This window comes from Nerophis lumbriciformis, linkage group LG13 (genome assembly GCF_033978685.3).
Source record: "Nerophis lumbriciformis linkage group LG13, RoL_Nlum_v2.1, whole genome shotgun sequence".
Taxonomy (NCBI): domain Eukaryota; kingdom Metazoa; phylum Chordata; class Actinopteri; order Syngnathiformes; family Syngnathidae; genus Nerophis; species Nerophis lumbriciformis.
In genome coordinates, this window is record NC_084560.2 from 27,972,578 (window position 1) to 27,994,071 (window position 21,494).

At 42.5% G+C, this 21,494-nt stretch overlaps 1 protein-coding gene across 1 annotated transcript; it reads left to right on the plus strand.

The window, feature by feature from the left end:
- The first annotated feature begins 756 nt into the window (after positions 1 to 756).
- On the plus strand, positions 757 to 21,250 carry LOC133613674 (uncharacterized). Its single transcript, XM_061971385.2, has 7 exons — positions 757 to 1,850; positions 5,572 to 5,645; positions 5,831 to 6,059; positions 14,081 to 16,020; positions 16,106 to 16,327; positions 16,921 to 17,070; positions 20,056 to 21,250. The coding sequence occupies exons 1-6, from the start codon at positions 1,613 to 1,615 to the stop codon at positions 17,023 to 17,025; spliced, it is 2,808 nt and encodes a 935-aa protein (XP_061827369.2). The 5' UTR covers positions 757 to 1,612; the 3' UTR covers positions 17,026 to 17,070; positions 20,056 to 21,250.
- The last annotated feature ends 244 nt before the right edge of the window (positions 21,251 to 21,494 follow it).

Sequence of the window (21,494 nt, forward strand, 5' to 3'; positions counted from 1 at the left end):
CCAGTTTCTCTATTCAACATGTTCGAAGAGGAGTAGGAAGAAGCAGAGCTTATTTAATCCTACCCCTTTTCCTTTACTTAGCAGTTGCTAAAACTTGTGTTCACTTCCTGTTTTCAATTTATTCACAATATACTCTATAAGTAATAACAATATAATTAAATAATTGTTGAAGTAAGTTATATTTCATATGGTGAGATGAGTAAGATTATCTTGAAAATGAATGGATGGATGAGATAAATTCAGAATGTTTATCATGGTTCTTATTCTTTGTACTTTGTAAACACTTTAATTTTGATGAGTTTCTTGAAGTGGATCATATTAGTACATTGTTTGATTTATTTGCTTTATCCATTCCATAAATTAATTCCACAAACTGATATACTGAAGGTCTTAAGTGTTGTACGTGCGTACAAATGTTTTAATTACATTTTTCTCTAAGATTATATTTAGTTGCCCAGTGTATTTACAATGATAAAATAATAGCTTGAGATATGTTTTCCAACAAAAACATTTTAGAGTCCAGAGAGGTATTGCTAACATTTTTTAGACACATTAAACGCATAAAAAACAAGCAATTAAAAGTAAAAAACTAAACAAAAAACTAAACATTGCTCCTGTGAATAACGTCACTATTTGTATAACTTTGCATGTCACCCATCCACTAGTATTATGTTGGGCAACCTAACTTGATTCTCTGGGGAAACGGAAGCTAAACAGATTGATGGACGCGACAGCCAATCACAGTCGAGCAAACTCGGGCTCTTTAACGCCTTGTGTGCACCGTGATGGGAAGGCGGGGAGGAGTTGCGCTCGTTTAGGCTGATTAGCAACAAACAGAAGGGTTACGAGTTTAAAATGTGGATTCTTTGACCTCCAAGGTGGACTTTGTTGTCACCACGTCGGTATGAACTCTTCTCTGTGTTAACCCGGGGCTTGTTGGCACGCTTTCAGGGGAGGCCGGGTGGCTATTTTGCAACCTTTTTTTTTTTAATTTTTTTTTATCGCACCGATAGCGAAGGCAACCTCGCTTTTAGGTCGTTGGAGGCGGCGATGGTGAGCTGATAGCTGCGTCATCATGTTGCTTCCGACTCGAGTTGACCGAAAGAAATCTCAAGTTAACGAAGCCGCCCGCAGTCATCCAGCTCCCAGGGCCACTCCCGACTACCGGAGGACGAGGCTGCCGGGGGGAGCTTGCTAACGTCCACGGCGGACTTTTTACATCACTTGGCGCGATTCCTATCCTGGCTGCTTCCATTTAGTATCTCCACTCGGTGCTGAACATGTCCGTCGATGTCGCTTAATGCAGTTAAAAAGCCACAAAAAAACAACACAAACTAAAGCCATATGAATATTTGATGTTTTGGACGAGAATGTTGTGAGAAGAAGTGATGCCCTCTATGACAGACAGGCTACAAATCAGGAGCCTGCAGTGTAATACTGATTGGCACTTTCGCCACTAACCTTTTTAAGACATTTTATAATTCATTTTCACTGCTCAGACAACCAATTTTAAAATTTTATGGTGTTTGGGCGAGTTTCGGGGGGATAGTTAGCAGCTTGCCTATCACACAGGGCAAAGTTTCCTTCTATCAGGGTACAAAAGACACTCACTATGGCCGTAAAGGCGACGACCTGTCCCCCCAACCCTGAAACCGCTGCAAACTTCGAGTGGATCGACGGGCTACTCTACCGAAAGAAGCTAGAAAGAGGCTACATAAACTACCGGGAGGTTTTGGATGAGAACCGGAGACTTGAAGCCATCGCCGCCTTCCACCGGCGACGACATAGGCAGCGTCACCTCTCCCTGGAGGAGACCTACAAATGCGTGGCTGAGAACTACTGGTGGGACGGTAAGATGATATTTCATGTCTAACTGTGTTTTTTTTTTACACAAACTATTTAAGTGGATATCTTCAATGTCGTGGGAGAGTGTAGGAGTGATTGAAAGACCACACATCCCAACTGTTTGAGAGTAAAGTCAAGAAGCGCTAGCCACTGAGCTTAAAATCCCGAGCTGTCTTACCCACTGTCCAGCGCAGCTCTTAAAGTGTCGGTGTATCGAGGGTTTACACCAGTGTTTTTCAACCACTGTGCCGCGGCACACTAGTGTACCGTGAGATATTGTCTAGTGTGCCTTGGGAGATTAAGTAATTTCACCTAATTGTGTTAAAAATAGTTTTTGCAAACTGTTAATTATAATCCGCAATTGTGCCGTTGTTGAGTGTCTGTGCTGTCTCGAGATCGGCAGAGTAACCGTGTAATAGTCTTCCATATCAGTAGGTGGCAGCAGGTAGCGAATTGCTTTGTAGATCTCAGGAACATGGTTTGTCGTGATCACAATATGCAGACGACAGCGGGAGGCAGTGTGCAGGTAAAAAGGTATCTAATGCTTAAACCAAAAATAAACAAAAGGCAAGTGCCACTAAGGAAAGGCATTGAAGCTTAGGGATGGCAAAACGAAGGGAAAACTGAACTGGCTGCAAAGTAAACTAAAACAGAAATGCTGGACGACAGCAAAGACTTACAGCGTGTGGAGAAGCAGAAGGCGTCCACAAAGTACATCCGTACATGACATGACAACAACAAAATAGGAGCGCAAGACAAGAACTAAAACACTACACACAGGAAAACAGCAAAAAACTCAAAATAAGTCACGCGTGATGTGACAGGTCGTGACAGTACACCTACTTTGAGACAAGAGCTATAGTGATGCATGGTTGGCTATGGTTTGAATTCTTATCCAACAATTGCGAGAACAACTTTTTATCGTCAATATCGGCTGCTGAGTTTCATTTTGTAATGTTTTCTGCTGGTGGTAGGCCTCGAGATTTTTTCAATTAAATAAAATGTGCCTTGGCCCAGAAAAGATTTAAAAACACTGGTTTACGCATCTATCTCACAGCCGCACAAGCTGGTGTAACCCGCCTGGATCCGCCCACTTTACATTGTCTTACGGATCAAACCTGGACCCAGAGATATATTCTGCATTCAATTTGTATTGGGGAGTCAGAATTTACTGGTCAGAATTTCAACTGGGACGCCCGTAGAGGTCGGATTTATGACTCGGAAAGTCGGAGGATTCTCAAAGATGGCTGCTCTGGATGTAAACAATGATACCCACTTATATAACATCAGTTATTTGCATTTCTGATTAGTTTTCGTTGCAGTAAATCAGCCATATATAATGTGTTGTATGCATTTATTTCATGTGGTATAGCAAAAGCGTCACAGCGTTTCCTCTTCAGCACCGTGTTTGAAAGTTGCAGAAAGAGTGCATATTTTCACATAAGTTGTTTGTATTCAGACAAGGCCAGTGCAAAAATTGCTTTCCTGGATGTGGCCATCTTAATTTCCGACATCGTAACGGGAACGGTCTCCACTTTGGTGTGACGTCATTCCCAGCTATGGCTTCCCACTTCCGATGTAAATGGAACACAGCATGAGACTCGAGAGCGCTAGGGTAGCTGTTGGCTCGTTCAGGGCAAATCTTAAGGCGTCAGTGAGTAAGATTTACACACAGCCACATTAGCGGACATTCGTTAGTTACACTGGCACCTCCAGCTTGGGTCTTCTAACCCCTGATTTCAACAGGATGTGGAACAGCAGCAAAATATAGCCGCCACAGAATGGCACGGCCATCTGCTGTCCGCAATCCCCACCGCCGTTCTGTTGTGGCTCTGCTGTGCAGCAAAATAGCGCAGAATTTTACAAGATTTCGAGAAATCGCGCCTAATGACGTGATAATATAAACACAGCGGAAGGTCTCAAGCTTTGCTGTCCAACAATATCCACAGGCGAGCACGTCTGTGACTGCATTGACTGCGTAATTGTATGTACATTTATTTTTCAGTAGTTTTTATCATAGTCTTTTATTTTGGTTTCAAGGAACATGGTTTCATACCATTTGACTAGGTGTATCATGTTAAACTAACTAGTTTAGATATAATTATTTAATATGATTAAATTCAAAAATAAGATTACTAATTCAATGTAAATATTTGAGTGGGCCTTTGGCCCCTCAGTAGTGGAAAAGTTGCCCACAGGGCAAAAAGGTTAGGAATCCCTGTTCTAAGGGGATATCTATCTTACCTGCGCTTGAAGGTAGACCTCCAGCCCACAGAACTCAAGGTTGGTTCTTCTGAGGGCATTTCACAAAATATTCTGACCGCCCTTGTATCGCGTTGCCTTTCCTAATCAATGTCTGTAGGCTAGATTGCAACTAGAGCTGCAACTACCGACTAATTTGATAGTCAACGATTAGTTATACTAATCGGGTTAGGGCATGTACACCTATTCAGTGGCTCCTGATTTTGCCATTGAATTGAGATATTTTTAGGCTTGTGCTGACTGTAAAGATGACAACTTTGTTTAGAAATCTCTATTTATACTGTACTTGTGCTTTTTATTAAGCTGTTACAAAAATAACTATATGAAACTGTTGTACGTTTTAAAGCAAGGACAGGCAAAGTGCTGATAAAAATAAAGAATACATTTGTATGTAAACACGGAACAGTCAAAATTGCAGCAGTAAAAACAAACAAAACAACATTTATCAAGCTTCAACAAAAAAACAACATTTTTTGATGATGTGTTTAGAAAAATGCACACAGATATGATGACAAATTTTAAGTGGGATTTTGGCTAAAATTATACTATAACTATTTTTGTCACACCATTGTCCCTCTGTTGTTAGAGAGCGAGCTAACAAGCTAACTATCTAACTAAAAGGCTGCTCTTTTATCCTGCACTACAACGAGCTAATGCAACAAAATTGTGTTCTTATCTGTACTGTAGAGTTCAAATTTGAATGACAATAAAAGGAAGTCTAAGTCTAACTCTATCTTACCAAGGAAAGTCAGAGACTGCAACCTCCAGATATCTGACATGCCTCCACTTTAAATGCCCCTACAGCGATTTAAGAAACATTGCTATTTGCCAGACACTTCATTCGATCTGTTGCTGTACCCCCCATGGGTCACCTTTCTTAGCCATGGAAGTATACTTTCCAGGCTGGCAGCAGAGATTGTGCCCACCTATAGTATATCTTACATTTCCTGGGCAGACTAGTGAACCTCCACTCTCTGTGCCAATCATGGTTTACATTTCTTGGGCAAGAAACTCAAGTCAACTCTGATCTGTTCGGGTAATTCCAATAAATATTAAAGTTAAGTTAAAGTAACAATGATTGTCACACACACACACAAGGTGTGGTGTAGTGTGGTGAAATTTGTCCTCTGCGTTTGACCCATCCCCTTGTTCACCCCCTGGGAGGTGAGGGGGGCAGTGGGCAGCAGCAGTGGCTGCGCCCGGGAATCATTTTTGGTGATTTAACCCCCAAATCCAACCCTTGATGCTGAGTGCCAAGCAGAGAGGTAATAGGTCCCATTTTTATAGTCTTTGGTATGACTCGGCCGGGGTTTGAACTCACAACCTACCGATCTCAGGGCGGACACTCTAACCGCTAAGCCACTGAGTAGGTTATATGTTCTGTTTGAGTCTGCAGAAAAAAATACACATTGTATTTGCTTCTGCCTCTTTGTATAAATGTTATCACTATCGTTGTCTTTGCAGGAATGTACTTTCACATCAGAGACTTTGTCCTGGGCTGTCCTGAGTGTAGGAGCCAGCAGAGAAAGAAGACAGAGGTGAGGCCTGGTTGCTGTGTTTGATTTGATTGATCTTTTTCTCCCTTCTCACACATTTTGATTTCACACATGCTCGCGCTCATCCTCTCTTCCGCTTTGATGTCTGCAACAGTTGCGTTTTCACACTTCATTCCCATAATGTAGTGTTTTTAATATGATCACCTGCCTCTTCTTGAAAATCATAGGAGCTAGGTAGCAGAGGATGCGTCACAAAGACGATGGCGACACACTGCTCTGACATGCTCAGCAAGCTGAAGAGTCAGCGGGAGGCGGGGATGTTCTGTGACATCACTCTGCGCACTAGCGGGCAATCCTATGCCGCACACAAAGCTGTCCTGGCAGCCGTCAGCGATCACTTCCAGGAAGTCTTTGCAGGGATGGACTCGAGCATGAAAGGAGACCTAGATCTCACTGGTAAGACATAACAAATCGTCACTGTTTTTATTTACAATTATGTATAGGGACATACAGTGTCTTTGCTATACTTCAGGGTAGTCCGTGTACAGCTTTTATAGCAGTGTAGATTTACCATCCACTTTAAGTGAGTCATCACACAGCCATTATTTGGTAAATGGCTGTTGCACAACATTTCCAAATTGTGTCCTTAGTTTGAAGATTTTAAGCACAACTATTAGTTATCAGGTTGTTGCACGACTCTATGGCTTCAACAATGAACCAACTAAATCTTAACGCTTAAATTGATTATCAGAATCAGAAGTACTTTATTAATCCCCGAGGGGAAATTAAGATTTCCAGCACAATCCCATTCAAGATAGGGCTGGGCGATATGGCCTTTTTTTAATACCTCAATATTTTTAGGCCATATCGCGATACACAATATATATCTCGATATTTTGGCTTAGCCTTGAATGAACACTTGATACATATAATCACAGCAGTATGATGATTCTGTGTCTACATTAAAATATTCTTCTTCATACTGCATTAATATATGCTCATTTTAAACTTTCATGCAGAGAGGGAAATCGCAACTAAGTCAATTGACCTACACTGTATTTATTTAACAGTTATTAAGCAGTGGCACAAACATTCATGTCATTTCCAAAACAGAAAGTGCAAAATTGTCAGTCATTTTAAAACAAACTATTAGTGCACTTTTGTGCATGATGTCTCTAAGATGACAAATCAAAACAACACTAAATTAAAGTGCACTTTTTGTACAGAACGCCACTACAATAGTTTAAAACAAATAAAGTGCACTTTTGTACATGATGTCACACAAGATATTTCAATAAGTGTCAAATAAAAAATTAGCTGCTTAATAGAAAATCAAATTGTGTACGTCCTTCGCTATGTGGTAGGTTCCTGCGGATGTTATCTCTTTTGTTGTTGACTATTTTTTTCATACGGTGTTGATCTGGAAATGTTTGCCTCTGCATTTTGATGGTGTGGCACTGAACGGAGATGTTGACATGCGGAATAAGCACTCTACATTCTCTAGCAGGTGACTTTTCAAATGATGCTACATATTAGCAGTGATGCTACTTTTTGTAGCAATGCTTTTTCGCCACACTTGACAAATTACGGTTGTCTGTTCGACATATTCCCACTTAAGCCAAACCACCTCCAGACGATGGACCCCGTGCTGTTTTTCTTGGGAATTAATTCTTCCTTCATTTGTTACCAGATTCACGCCTTCTTTCTCTCTCAATTACCACTCGCACCACATCTAACTTTATTTATTTTTTTATTTTTTTATTTTTATTTTTTTATTTTTTATTTTTTTTTGTGTCCTGTCCAGCTTCTCAGGCAAATCATATAGTTGATGTAGATGCCCATGTCGGCTGTTCAGATTTACTTTACAAAAGAGAAGTGTAGGATACTTCTCTTGTTGCCTTATTTGTATTTGACTTTATTAAATGTATTTATATTATCATTTAGTGCAGCCGGGCCGGAGCAGGAGGGGATAGAAAGAGAAAAAAAAAGAAGACAGAGGGGGAAATTGTGGGGACAAGAGGGGGATTAGACAGAGAGACAAAAACAACAACAGCAAACAACAACAACAACAACAATAGAGCAACGTCAGCAAATATGACATGTACAAATATGATGGTAAAAGTAATAGCAAATAAGCAGTTAGCGAAAAATAAAAAATAATACAGAAATGACAATGAGCATTATTACACTACAAATGGATCAATACAAATACCAATAGAAATAGCGCTATTGATAATGAACAATACCAATAATTTACCTTTATTATCAACAATACAGTTGTTTAAATGCAACAATACATATACGTAATGATAACTTGAGATACGAAAGAATGCAGAAAAATGGAGGGGGAGAAAGAGAAGCAACCTACATTAACCTTGTAGATTGTTATAGTCACAATAGGTTAAGCTTTGTCAGTGTGCCATGTGTTACACCCAGTTTACCCTAGGGCAACAACGTTAATATATGTTTGATGAAACGTGATTATGTGCATGAGTGTAAGTATGCATATGTACTTGTATATGTACAGAATGTGTATATGTGTTTGTACAATGAATGTATATGTACAGAATGTGTATATGTGTTTGTACAGTGAATGTATATGTACAGTATGTGTATGTGTATGTTTGTATATTGAATGTGCGTGTGGATGTACGAACATTAGGTAGGTAAATATGTACTGTATTTGTGTATGTATGTGGGAGCGTAGGTACCTATGTACGTATGTGAATTTGCATGTACAATACATTCGAATCCCAGAGTGCGTGGGAGCCAGAGCACGGCCCCATCACCCCCGAGAGCCCAACCCACAAACAGGAGGCGTGGTGCCCAGGGAACCAGGGACCACCGCCCCCACGCAGCCAAGCCGGCCAGCGACAGGAACCCCAGAGCCCGACCCACCGTACCGCCCACAAGGGCCAGCAGCAGGCCGCAGACAGACGCACCCGGCGGAGGACAGGGCACGAGAAAAGCAGGGGACAGCCAGACCCCAAGCCAGCGAGAGACCACACCCCACTCGGGCAGAAAGGCGAGACGCCCCGCCCGAGGGACCCAGAGACTCCCCGCAACCGGACGGGAAGACCGCCCCCGCCCCACCGGCAACCGGGCCCCCACCCCCGGCCACCCCACCCAAACCGGCCGCCGCAGGACCACCCAGGCACAGGGCCACGGGAACCACCCACCCCACCCGCAGGGACCCCAACGATGGAGATGGAACAACCAGCAACCGCCCCGCCGAGCCCCCCCCCTGAGGGAGGGGAAAAATTAAAAAATAATATTAATAAAATATATTAAAAAATAAATAAATAAATTAATTAATTAATTTAAAAAAAAAAAGAATTAAAAGAAGATCACAGACATGCTGACAAACAAGGTCACTACCCCAGCAACTGGCCGACTCGCAGCACCTCGGAATACCTTGCAGCACCAAGCTACCACAATAGACGCAGGGACTAGGCCCAACAGGCCCCAACCAAGACGGGCACCCGGAAGGGATGGACAGCGGGACCCAGGAGCTCCAGACACGCAGTTCGGATGCAGTAGCCTGAGGCGTCGACCCCCGTCTGACAGGCAGGCCCAGAGCGTACCCCCAGAAATATACATACATATATACATACACATACACACATACATGTATACATACCCACACATACACATATATACATATACATACACATATGTACACATACACATATATAAACATACATACATACACACACACATACATACATATACACAGTTCGTCAGCCCCGACAGCCATCACGCGCGCGCGCTGCCACCAGTCACAACATCAGCCACACCACTGCACCAGACCCAGCAGCCACGGGCGCCCACACCACAAACAAACAGCAGCCGCAATAACCCCAGACAGCCAGCACCAGCCAATCAAATCAAAGCGATCAAAAAAAAAATTGCGACCAGCAACCACACGCCACCAGGACCACGGAGACCAGCCGGCGCCAGCCCGCCAGTCAGCCCGAACGCCAACACGCAAACAAGAGACACCAACAACCCCCCCAACAAAAAGGCCCCCCACCCCAACCCAAACCCGCACAAACACACCACCGCCCAAACAACCGAGACACAGCATCCAGACCAGACACGGGGGCTGCGCCGCCACCACACCAAGTCACCAACAGAGACCCCACAGCGCAAGGTCGGGCCACACGGGCACGGACCCCACCCAACAGGAAGTGAGACCCGCGCGACGCCACACACAAATAAATAATAAGATTAAAAAATTAAAAAAAATAAAATAAAATAAAAAATTAAATTAAAAAAAATAAAATAAAATAAAAATAATTAAATAATAAAAATAATAAATACATTAAAAATAAAAAATATATATATAACAATAATAAATGAATAAAAGCCTGGCAGGCCACCAGACCGCAGTCCCCGCCGGCCGACGAGGCAATGAGGGGTGCGCCGAACCCCAAACCCCCCATGCATGTGTACAAGGCCCCCAGAGTGTCTACTGTGTAGTTAAAATTAGGAGGTCAGCCGCACACATCTAACTTTAGCCATGCTGCTACCTCTCTGCTGCGCGAGGGAGTATACGTATGTGACGTATGACGTGACAGTATGTGACGTATGTAAGAAGGTGCGCTCGCTGTCTGTGAGTAGGAGACACAAGAAAGAGTGGGAAGAGCCAGCAGTCTAATGTCCGCAGCTAAGAGCAACTGCGTGAGAACGTATACTCGAATATCACGATATAGTCATTTTCTATATCGCACAGAGACAAACCTGCGATATATCGCGTATATCGATATATCGCCTAGCCCTAATTCAAGAGCAGACAAACATTACAGGGAGACAGAACAAGATCGCTGACGGGTCTGCCAACTTCCGGTGGCCCTTACAAAAAAGGTGAGAAACAGGTAAACGCTGGGGAGTCTAAGTCTGGGCCCCTGGAGATGGGGTCCAGACTGAGGCCAAGGGGGAAAAAACCCTAATATTCATAGCACACATAAACATGAGTGTAAGAGGGAAACATCAAAGAATACAAAGGACATTAAAAGAGCACAGCTGATGCAACCAGCTGCCACTCCAGCAGTGCCACTTCTACACACAGCCGCAAAAGTAAAAAAACAAAAAATGATCAACCAATAATACATATTGCGCACACACGATTGTACCATGCATAAAAAAGCAACCAAACAAAAACATAATTTCAACAACCATATACACTGTGGTGGCCTCTGCGGTGTTCCACGCCATCGTCTGCTGGGGTGGGGGGAGCATGAACAGAGACCGGAAAGCAATCAAGAAAGCCGACTCCACCCTCGGCCGGCCGGCCGCCCACCAATTCTCGGCCAGTGTCCAGTCCGCATGGATGAGCGAGGATGCGTCCAAGGAGACCGAGGCGTCCGATACCTGCTCATTCAGCCAAGACACCGTGAAGCCCGTCCGTGCCGGCACCCAGCGCCAGCTCCGCAGCCCTGTCTCTTCATCCGCATCTCCTCTCCTCCAGTCTCTCCAAATGGACTCCGGTGTAGCAGAGACCCAGCAGCTGGTTTCCACGGCCAAAAGGCTCCCAGGAGGCAGATCCAGAAGTTCACAAAAAAGCACAGTCCCAAAGGGTCTGGAACCAAAAGGCATTAAAAAAAAGACATGAAAACAACATGGAATCACCAGGAACACAAAAGGATGACAGAAGAGCACAGAGCTCCTGCCACCATCAGCCATTACAGCGGTATCGTCTTGGGAAAAAAAACAAGATTAGATTAAAGATTAGAAGAAAGCTGTAATTTATACGTTTAATGATTGTAATTAATAAAAATTTATCAAATCTGGACTACATAGAGTACCTGGAACTTTGCATATGCGGACATAATTTGTGCAAGACCGCTGCAGTAGAGTGCACATGAGAGCAGTGCTGTTTCGGTGCCGTGATTTGTGTGGTGGCGAACAGCTTAGAGCATCGTTTCTTAACCATAGGCCCATTTTTGGGCAGGTGTCGGCAACCCAAAATGTTCAAAAAGACATTTTGGACATAAAATACAAAAAAAATATGCCTGAAGCCGCAAGAAATTAAAAGCCTTACATAAGTGTCATAATGAAGGCAACACATGATGTAAGTGTCTATATCGGCTATATTAGCCTATTAAAATTACTATGTGTCTGTCGCAGGCTGACGCAAATCTTCGTTTACAGAAATGTTGACATTTAATATTCTACACATTTTTGCAACATTGGAAAACATTAGGAAAACGGAGGCTTTTCAGAGAGTGAGATCACTCCTGGAAATTACTGGCTTAGAATGGCCAAAGGTATAGATGTGTGTGTGCAAGTTAAAGGAAACGGCAGGCTGTTTTCTTCTAATGGATTTATTACAATTTTTGCAAGCTGGGTAATGTAAATAGACAGAGGACATAAGTAAAGGAAATTAAATGATCTCAAATATACCTGCAAATGAGGCATAATGATGCAATATGTACATACAGCTAGCCTAAATAACATGTTAGCAATCAATTAGCTTTCAGCCATGCAGTGACCAAATATGCTTGATTAGCACTCCAACAAGTCAATAACATCGAAAAAAACTCACCTTTGTGCATTCACGCACAGCATAAAATGTTTGGTGGACAAAATGAGACAAACAGTGGCACAAAACACGTCTTGCTGTGGCAAAGTCGGAGAAAGTTGTACATGTAAACAAACTATGGTGAGTACAAGGACCGCCGCAGTTGTAATCTGTTGTAATACACTTTTACACCACTTGTGGCAGTAATGACAAGATCAAGCAAACCGAAGTCTGGAGCGCAAACGTTATGACTAAAGCGGGGAAGCTTTATTTTCCTTTGCACTTTAATTTTATTGACAGTTTAGTTAAGAAGCATATTAATTATCAATTTAGTTGACTTATTTATGAAAAGCATGATTCATTTTTCATCAGTTATTTGACGCAGTATATTTGGTTAGGATTTATTCTACTAATTATCTTAACCTAAGCCTACGTTTTTATGTTAAATGAATAATAATCTTTGTGATTAACACCTGGTTTATTATCATTTGACAAGCTTCTAAACTAAAAGTAGGTTACATATGATTATTGAATAAGATTAATTAAAATCAAGAGTCAGATTACTAATTCCGTCTTTACATTTAATTAGTCCCCAGTCCCCTCTGTAGTCAAAAAGTTGGGCCCCAATGTCAAAAAGCTTAAAGAACCCATGGCTTAGGGGTATTTCTATATTATTTTTTATCAATGCACTCATGCAGTTTCAATGTTGATGATGTGTATTTATTAAAGAAAAAATTAAGGTTATGGCAAATACATTTTTATTTTATTTGAACTAGTTTCCCTAAAAGACGCTTTGAGGTTATGTACTTTAAATCCTATTAATCGAACAAACTAATCAATGTATTACTGAATTAATCGATAGCTGCAGCCTTATTGGAGTCTTCTTCCACACCCTCATGATGACATCACTGCTTGAACTAGTGGATGTTAGACACACCTTCCGCTCCTCTGCCTTCCTTCCTTCTGCTTGAAGATGTCCCAATGGGGTTCAGGTCTGGAGGTTTCATACTTGGTCTCTCCATCACTTACATTTTCAGTTTCCACAGCAAGGCACCTGCCATCTTGGATTCGCATCATGTAGGACAACTGCCATGTGGCTCAGATTTTGCTTCATATTATCACAGTACATGTCGGAACTAATTTTCCACTCAATGAACCACAGTTCGCCCAACACTCATGCAGTCCTAGATGATGACACTATCACCAGCATAATTAACTGTGGTCAAGAAACAATTATCAAGCTACTCACTTGTGTTGCCAGCTCTTTAAACAATAATGGGTGTGTGTTTAGATAAATGCCACTATACAATCTACACACTGACTACTCCATAAAGAATATTCAAGGGAAATTCCTAAAGAATCGTCCCTTGAGAAGACATATTGTGATAAAGATGGTTGCTGTAATTAAATTAATTGCAGTGTTTCCCAAAGGACTGACGGCGTGGGGTCATCGTCTCATTTACATAAATGACATTGACACGTTTTTGTGTGGACTGGTAAAATTGAGCTTTTGTATTTAATGTTATAAGAAATGTCTGATATTATCTTGTTTTGTAAAAACGTATTTAACAGCAGAACATGAAGTTATTGAAGCGGTAGATGTTTGTGCGTGCGTCCTGCGCTTGAGCAATTTATGTCCACTGGTATGTCCGTTCATCCAGCCATTAAACAGCGACACAGACAAAAAACCAGGCTTGATTGTATCATTTGTAGTAAAATGCTACTATGCTGCAGTGCACAAGATCTGCCAGAAAAGCTTTAATGTGCTTTAATGTTCACTTTTGGGGAAGTTTGCAAGGTATGAGGTCATAAAGGAGAAGAGGTTGGAAGTCGTTCGATGTCCTTGCTTGTATTGTCCATCTTTTAGTTCCTTTCACTATGTACACTGAAGCCTTTGTCTCGCTATCTTTCTCACTGATCAATCTTCACTAAAGTTACTGTCCCCTCCACTCAGGCTTCAGCGAGGACAGCCTTTTGTCACTGCTGGATTTCTCCTACTCCTCCACTCTGTGTGTTCCCTGGAAGGACCTCCCTGAAGTCATCACCATGGCTCGCCACCTAGGCATGTGGCCTGCCGTGGACGCCTGCTCTGCTCTCATGAAGGAGCACGAACACGTCGTTCATCCTAACCAGAATTTAACAATAAACCACGGCGCCGTTTGCAATCTGCGCCATCGCCTGCAGACGGAAGCCAAAAGAAAAAAGGTTATGGATTTAGAGGAGAACGATGGCTTTAAACTAACGCTGGATGCATCAGACGAGTCTGTTGAAGGGAGTCCTCGCAGCAATTTGCGTAGAACGCCAAATTTGAGAGGTCATAATGGTCTCCCCGTGAGTCCCTCACACAGAATGAAGCTTATGGACTTTAAATCTCCCTCATCCAAGAAGTCAGCTACGTCCAAAAGTATGGTTACCACGCCACAGTCAAAGAATTACTCACCCATATCGCCATCGAACACCCGTCTTCTCCGTTCAAGTCCTGGTGCTGCTCAGAAAGTTCAACGATTGCTGTCAATGCCGGAAAGCTCTCAACGAATCAAAAAGATTCACTCCATTCCGCAGATGTCATGCACCTCTAGATCCAGGTCCAGTTCGGTTTGTAGCCCAGTTAGAGTGAAGCAGGAAGCGCAAGAGGTGGGAGAGGATGAGGAGGATTATGCCAGAGCGCAGGAGAAGTACAAGCTGATGAATGTACTCGGCCTGCAGAGGACCGCCCTCCTCCCCAGACCGGAAGATCTGATTGGTTGGAGGCAGAAGAAACGACTCAGGAAGCTTAAAGCCAACAACTACTCGCTGACCAAGCGGCGGAAACCCCGCTGTGCACCACCAGCGCTACCTTTTGGACCTGTGACACTGTCACTTCCCCTCTGCAACCCTGTTAACAGTCTCCTCCTCAATAAGGTGGGCAAGACCAAGTCTGGTGGTCCACCCATTATGGAAATAATAACAAAGAGGCAAAATCCGAATATACAAATACCTCCCAGCGACCGTAGAATGCGGAGTCAAGGTGTCTTACCAGATGTGTTCCAACCTGGCTTCAGGGGGAGAGAACTCAGGCGGTCTTTGCGGCACGGTGGCGGTGTCCATTCTCCTGTCCAGCAGTCTCAGCGGCTCAATTCCAACAAAACTTCAGTGAAAACCACAGTCAGGATCAAATCAGAACCAGCTGAATACTCTATCTCAGGTCTCTCTCTTGTATCAAACAATCAACATGTTGGCACACCTCGTAGATCCACACCCCCTCAGACGAGAAAGGCCAGGAATAAGGACATTGTCAAGCCAGTTAATACGCCACGCTACAACAGCAGCCGGAAGCCCAGACGGGGCAGCGCGAGAGAAGCGGAGGTGCAAAGTAGGCCCAGCAAGGGGCCAAGGAAGGAGGTGGACACAAGGACAACAGTCATGGATAATCAACCTGGTGGGTTCCAGTTCTCAGAGCACTCTTCTCCACCGGCTGTCCACAGCCACCCTTTGTACAAAGTCATCAAAGAGGAGCCAGCAGATCCAGTTCCAGTTGCCGTACCTTTCTCAGAACCTTCATCTCCAGACCTAGGCAAGCGCCAGAGCAAACCCCCCATCAAACTACTGGACTCTGGCTTCCTGTTCAGCTTCTGTCGGCCGTCCGGAGTTCCCATGGCGGGGATGAAGAAAGAGGAAGAGAGTGTAGATATCTGTTTGACGCGCTCCGTGTCACAAGTCGGTGAGAAATTTGGAGCCAGCCCCAGGGCATTGAGAGCCAGAGGACCTCCATCTACCTTGGCAGTGGTGAAGAGGGAGGAGGAGGAGAGGCGTGTGAGCCAAAGCCGGGTTCAGAGACCGAGGTCCAGCCCCAGAAACAACACTGTACCTCTGGCCAGTTCCAGGAGGGCAAAGGCTGCACTCATCATACCTAAGGTAGATAGCTAGAAGGGGAGCAGCTACCTTCTTAAGTTGTTTTTCACTTTATGCTCACAATCTCTCATGTCTTCAAACCCACCAGAAAGAGCCTAAAGCCCACAATGTGAGCAACAGGGGCTGTGTCGTGATTGACTCCTCCGTTCATCGGGCAAGGCTAAAGCAGCTGAGGGGCCCACGCAGCCAGGCCCCAAAAGTCCCAAAAGCGGCACACGCCTGCCTGCAATGTGCCGCTACCTACAGGGACTGCGATGCTCTCATCATGCATCGCCTCAGGCACGTTCAGGGAAAGCACTGGCCGTGTCCGGTAAGTGCTAACTTCCACCGTCTCCTCTAATCACCGCAAAGCTTGGACACGGTGCACCCACAGCTCAGCATCCCTCGCCACCCTTTTTTAATTAATCACTTATTTTAAAAAATGTATTAGGAATGCTAACATGTAGCCTAATTGCCATTTGACTACATTTCAATGACTGATTATAGTCCAATTAAAAATTAATGCATACATTGATTATTTTATTTTCATTTGTTGTACAGATGGGAGACTTTCTTTGAATGTTCTGTTTCCATGCCAGTGAATTGTTATTGAACAGAATAATGCTGCCTTGGTGTGTGAGAATGTAGCACAACTTCCCATAGCAGATGTTCTGTGGTTGACGTAACACCGCAAACTAGTTGAGAATGAATCAACAGCGCCTCTGCTGTTTGCAGTCAAGTATTGCACTGCGAGACATGATCGATCAGGTTCAGTTCAGCACAATCAACAGAATCCGTTAAGTAATTTGACATTCACTTGTCGAGAGTCCACAATTTTGAACACGCATTACTGGTGTGTTTCACCCAAAGTTTTATTTTTCTGTACCACCTAGTCCTTTGCCTTACCCTTCCTGTGCTTTGAAGCTTTGTAGTAAGACCTTCTTTCGACTGAGGAATGTACGGAGCCACATCCGAACCCACGATCCCAAGTTATACAAATGCAGGAGCTGCATTATCGCAGGTTCCTGAGGCGACGTCGTCAGCAACACCGTGTGCATAGGCGCCAAATATGAGGTGAGTGGAATTAGTCATAGTTTTTCGGTCATTTGTCAATCATCCAGGGAAAGACACTAAGGTGTGCTAAACACAGATTTATTTTATTTGGACCGCATTGTAATTTAGCATGTTTGTAGCAACACTAAAGATGGGTCAAAATGTCATTCAAAAGACAAGTTGGAACTTGCATATACTTACTTATACTTTTTTAGGCCTGAGCTGATACTCAATCAAGCATTTAATGAAAATCAAATCCAACTTTGCTGGCATCAGTAAATTACTGTGCTGAGAGCGTTTATTTGATAGCAGAATTACAAAACTCAAAACCAGTGAAGTTGGCGCGTTGTGTAAACCGTAAATAAAAACAGAATACAATAATTTGCAAATCCTTTTCAACTTACCGTATATTCAATTGAAAAGACTGCAAAGACAAGAAATTTAACGTTCGAACTGAGGAACTTAATTCTTTTTGCAAATCATTGATTTCAAATTTAATGGCAGCAACACATTGCAAAAGAGTTGGCACAGCGGCATTTTTACCACTGTGTTACATGGCTTTTCTTTTTAACAACACTCACACAGTAAACATTTGGGAACTGGAGAGACAAATCTTTGAAGCTTTTCAGGTGGAATTTTTTTCCATTCTTGCTTGATGTACAACTTAAGTTGTTCAACAGTCCAGGGTGTCCGTTGTGGTATTTTACGCTTCATAATGTGCACACATTTTCAATGGGAGACAGGTCTGGACTAGAGCAGGCCAGTCTAGTACCCGCACTCTTTTACTACGAAGCCACGCTGTTGTATGTAACACGTGCAGATTGTGGCTTGGCATTGTCTTGCTGAAATAGGCAGGGGCGTCCATGAAAAAGACGTTACTTGGATGGTAACATATGTTGCTCCAAAACCTGTATGTACCTTTCAGCATTAATGGCGCCTTCACAGATGTGTAAGTTACCCATGTCTTGGGCACTAATACACCCCCATAACATTCACAGATGCTGGCTTTTCAACTTTGCGCCTATAACAGTCCGGATGGTTCTTTTCGTCTTTGGCCTGGAGGACACGATGTCCACAGTTTCCATAAACAGTTTGGAATGTGGAATCGTCAGACCACAGAACACTTTTACACTTTGCATCAGTCGATCTTAGATGATCTCGGGCCCAGCGAAGCCGGCAGCGTTTCTGGGTGTTGTCGATAAATGGCTTTCGCTTTGCATAGTAGAGTTTTAACTTGCACTTACAGATGCAAAGGCTGTAAGTGCAAGTTGGATTCGAAGGTCACGGCCTTGCCGCTTACATGCAGTTCAGATTCTCTGAACCTTTTGATGATATTACAGGTCGTAGATGGTGAAATCCCTAAATTCCTTGCAATAGGTCGTTGAGAAATGTTGTTCTTAAACTGTTCAACAATTTGCTCACGCATTTGATGACAAAGTGGTGACCCTCGCCCCATCCTTGTTTGAGAATGACTGAGCATTTCATGGAAGCTGCCTTTATACCCAATCATGGCACCCACCTGTTCCCAATTAGCCTGTTGACCTGTTGGATATTCCAAATAAGTGTTTGATGAGCATTACTCAACTTTCTCAGTCTTTTTTGCCACTTGTGCCAGCTTTTTTGAAACATGTTGCAGGCATTTAATTCCAAATAAGCTAATATTTGCAAAAAATAACAGTTCGAACATTAGGTATCTTATCTTTGCAGTCTATTCAATTGAATAAAGGTTGAAAAGGATTTGCAAATCATTGTATTCTGTTTTTATTAACGATTTAGACACCGTGCCAACTTTACTGGTTTTGGGTTTTGTAAATGAAGAGTGAACCCTCTTGTCAGTCATCCACAATCTTTGTCTCTGTGGGTGGAGGCTAGCTTACACACTGGATGCACGGACAGAGCCTCGCTAGTCGCGACTCGCTAGTGATAAGCGCCGCAAGCTAGCACAAATTAAACAAAATTAGAGGGATGAGCCCATCAACACGGACAAACAAGCCAGAATGCTGGACTTGTTAGAAAAAAAGACAACAAAACCACCTGACCCAGTTTTTCTGACCTTAAGACAGTGTTTCTGGTTGTCTGCCTTAGCGCTTATAATAACAATGTCACTAATACTTGGGTAATATTCAAGTCACGAAATGCAAATGGAGTATTGTTGGTGCTTTTTGGATGTTTTAAAAAAAATAAAAATAAAGGTTTTGTAGGCGGAATAGAAGATCGGCTATTGGCTCTCCTGTAAGCAGACTTTTATTTATTAGTTAGAATGTATTTAAAAAAAAAAAAAAAAAACGTCTGTCATTTCTTTCATAATGATTGTGAACGATAGGCAAATTACAAAAAAGTGCAGTTCCCCTTTAAGAGTAGTCAGTGTGAAGCTCCAGCTTGTATAGCAGTTTAAATTTACGATCCGCCAAATGTCAAACGTAAGTGACAACGCCTCATAGAGAACATGTCCAAATTGTGAATATTTAGTTACCATTGCTATCTAGCACTGCCTTAATACTCTTGCTGCACAGGTTAATCCTCTGCATCATCACTGGTGGATGTTCTCCACCTTGCTCATCCAACTTTTTCCTTCCCTCACCCCGCCCCTATTCAATTGAGTTTAGGTCGAGAGGTGACAGACTTGACAATTTCTTCACCTTAAGCCTTCTCAGAAAGGCACTTGTCATGTTGAAGGGTGCGTTTGTGCGCCTATCATGCTGGAAAACTGCCATGTGGTCCAGTTTCTGCTTCACAATGTCACAGAATTTTCAATTAAATTTTTCCCTAAATAAACCACAGCAGCTCTCATGCAGCCCCATACTATGGCCACCACCATGCTTCACACCATCACTGGTGTTGCCAACTATTTAGACATTAATTGCTCTTTGTTGACTTGTTTTCAATGGATTCCAAATTACGAGATGTGCACTGACTACTCCAAAGCAGTGACTCAATAGATGAGATGATCTGGAAATCTACAAAATGAAATAATTGGCTTCTTACATCCGTCTTTTTTGTGTTTAGAGTCCGACATGACCAAGCGGGGGAAGAGGAAGTTACATGATCGATCCGAAGCTTGTACATAAAAGGATCCGTCATGAACCCAAGCACAACGGTCTGTGAAGAAGGAGTGACTGCGATTTGATTTCTAATCCGATAGCGGTTGGTTCTCAAAAAAGATATTTAAGAAACCAAACCGAGGTCGCTGTGTCCGTTTCCCAAAAAAAAAAAAAAAGTTCAGACTTGAACGTTACACTCAGGGGGCGGGGAATGTGACGCCACCTTGATCTCACACATACATGCATACACACACACACACACACACACGTCATGTTTGTGTATAAAAATGAAAAAGGTAATTGTTTTAACTGTTATAGCGCTACATACTTGTCATCAATCCTATTTGTATAGTTATAATTTGGAGTGCACTTATATATTTACCCTATTTGTAAACCTAAGAGCTGGTGATGAATTTAGAAGGTTCGGGGAGGGGTTGGAACGTCCGCAATGGTTAATACTTGAAGTGATGCAAGCGTCTGGAGGGAATACTTGAAACCTTGAAAGGTGGGGGATTGGGACGGTCCTTTGGGTGTTTCATTAGGTCTTTTGTCCGTTTAGGTGTGCTTAACTTCTTTATGACTTCAGTCGGCGCTGCCGCCTTCCTTGGTTGGAAACTACTTACATAATCGATGCATTGGGACTGTTAACAACGCTGCACGTGCATTTGTTTTTTTTGCAACATGACCGTGTCCACACAGGAGTTTTAGCCAACCATTTTACCAACTTTATAATTCAAGCCGTTTTATTTAGGACTTCCCTCCTCCTGAATAAATGCAATGTGCACATAAAGAGATGTTTATGGTTCACAAATTGATTTGGAAAAATCTTTGCTGTCAAAAGACAGAATAAATACATTTTGGATTTTTATATTGTTGCTTTAATTACCTAACCTCGTATACTTCACATGTGCTGTCTCTATTGCGTGAGACAGATTTATATTTGACGGATATTTAACGGGGTTCTGTTCAAAATAAATGCACATACATTTAGACGACTAAGAGTATTTATGTAAAATGAGATGGCCATGTGGTTTGGACTTGTCCCAATTAGCAAACATTTTATTGTCTTGGAGGTTCTGAAATGGAACAAGTTTTAAATACATTGCTGTGCTTCTGTGGCTGGTTCAAATTGTATCAATAAATCTATAAATTAATATCAACTGTATTAAAAATCTGCTTTTTTATTTCGTAAGATTACTAATTCTTCAGTGCATCCGGAAAGTATTTACAGCACTTCACTTTTTCTATATTATGTTACAGCCTTATTCCAAAATGTAATATACTTTTTGTCCTCGAAATTCTACACATACCGTAATACCCTATAATGACAATGTGAAAAATATATTTTTTAAGATTTATTTAAAATGAAAAAACTAAGAAATCACATACATATAATTATTGACA

Excerpts from the sequence above, each read along its gene's own strand:
- LOC133613674 (XM_061971385.2), top strand. The coding sequence starts at position 1,613 with ATGGCCGTAAAGGCGACGACCTGTCCCCCCAACCCTGAAACCGCTGCA. Across the intron at positions 6,060-14,080 it reads AGGAGACCTAGATCTCACTG|GCTTCAGCGAGGACAGCCTT; the intron begins GTAAGACATAAC and ends CCCTCCACTCAG. Across the intron at positions 16,021-16,105 it reads CTGCACTCATCATACCTAAG|AAAGAGCCTAAAGCCCACAA; the intron begins GTAGATAGCTAG and ends CAAACCCACCAG.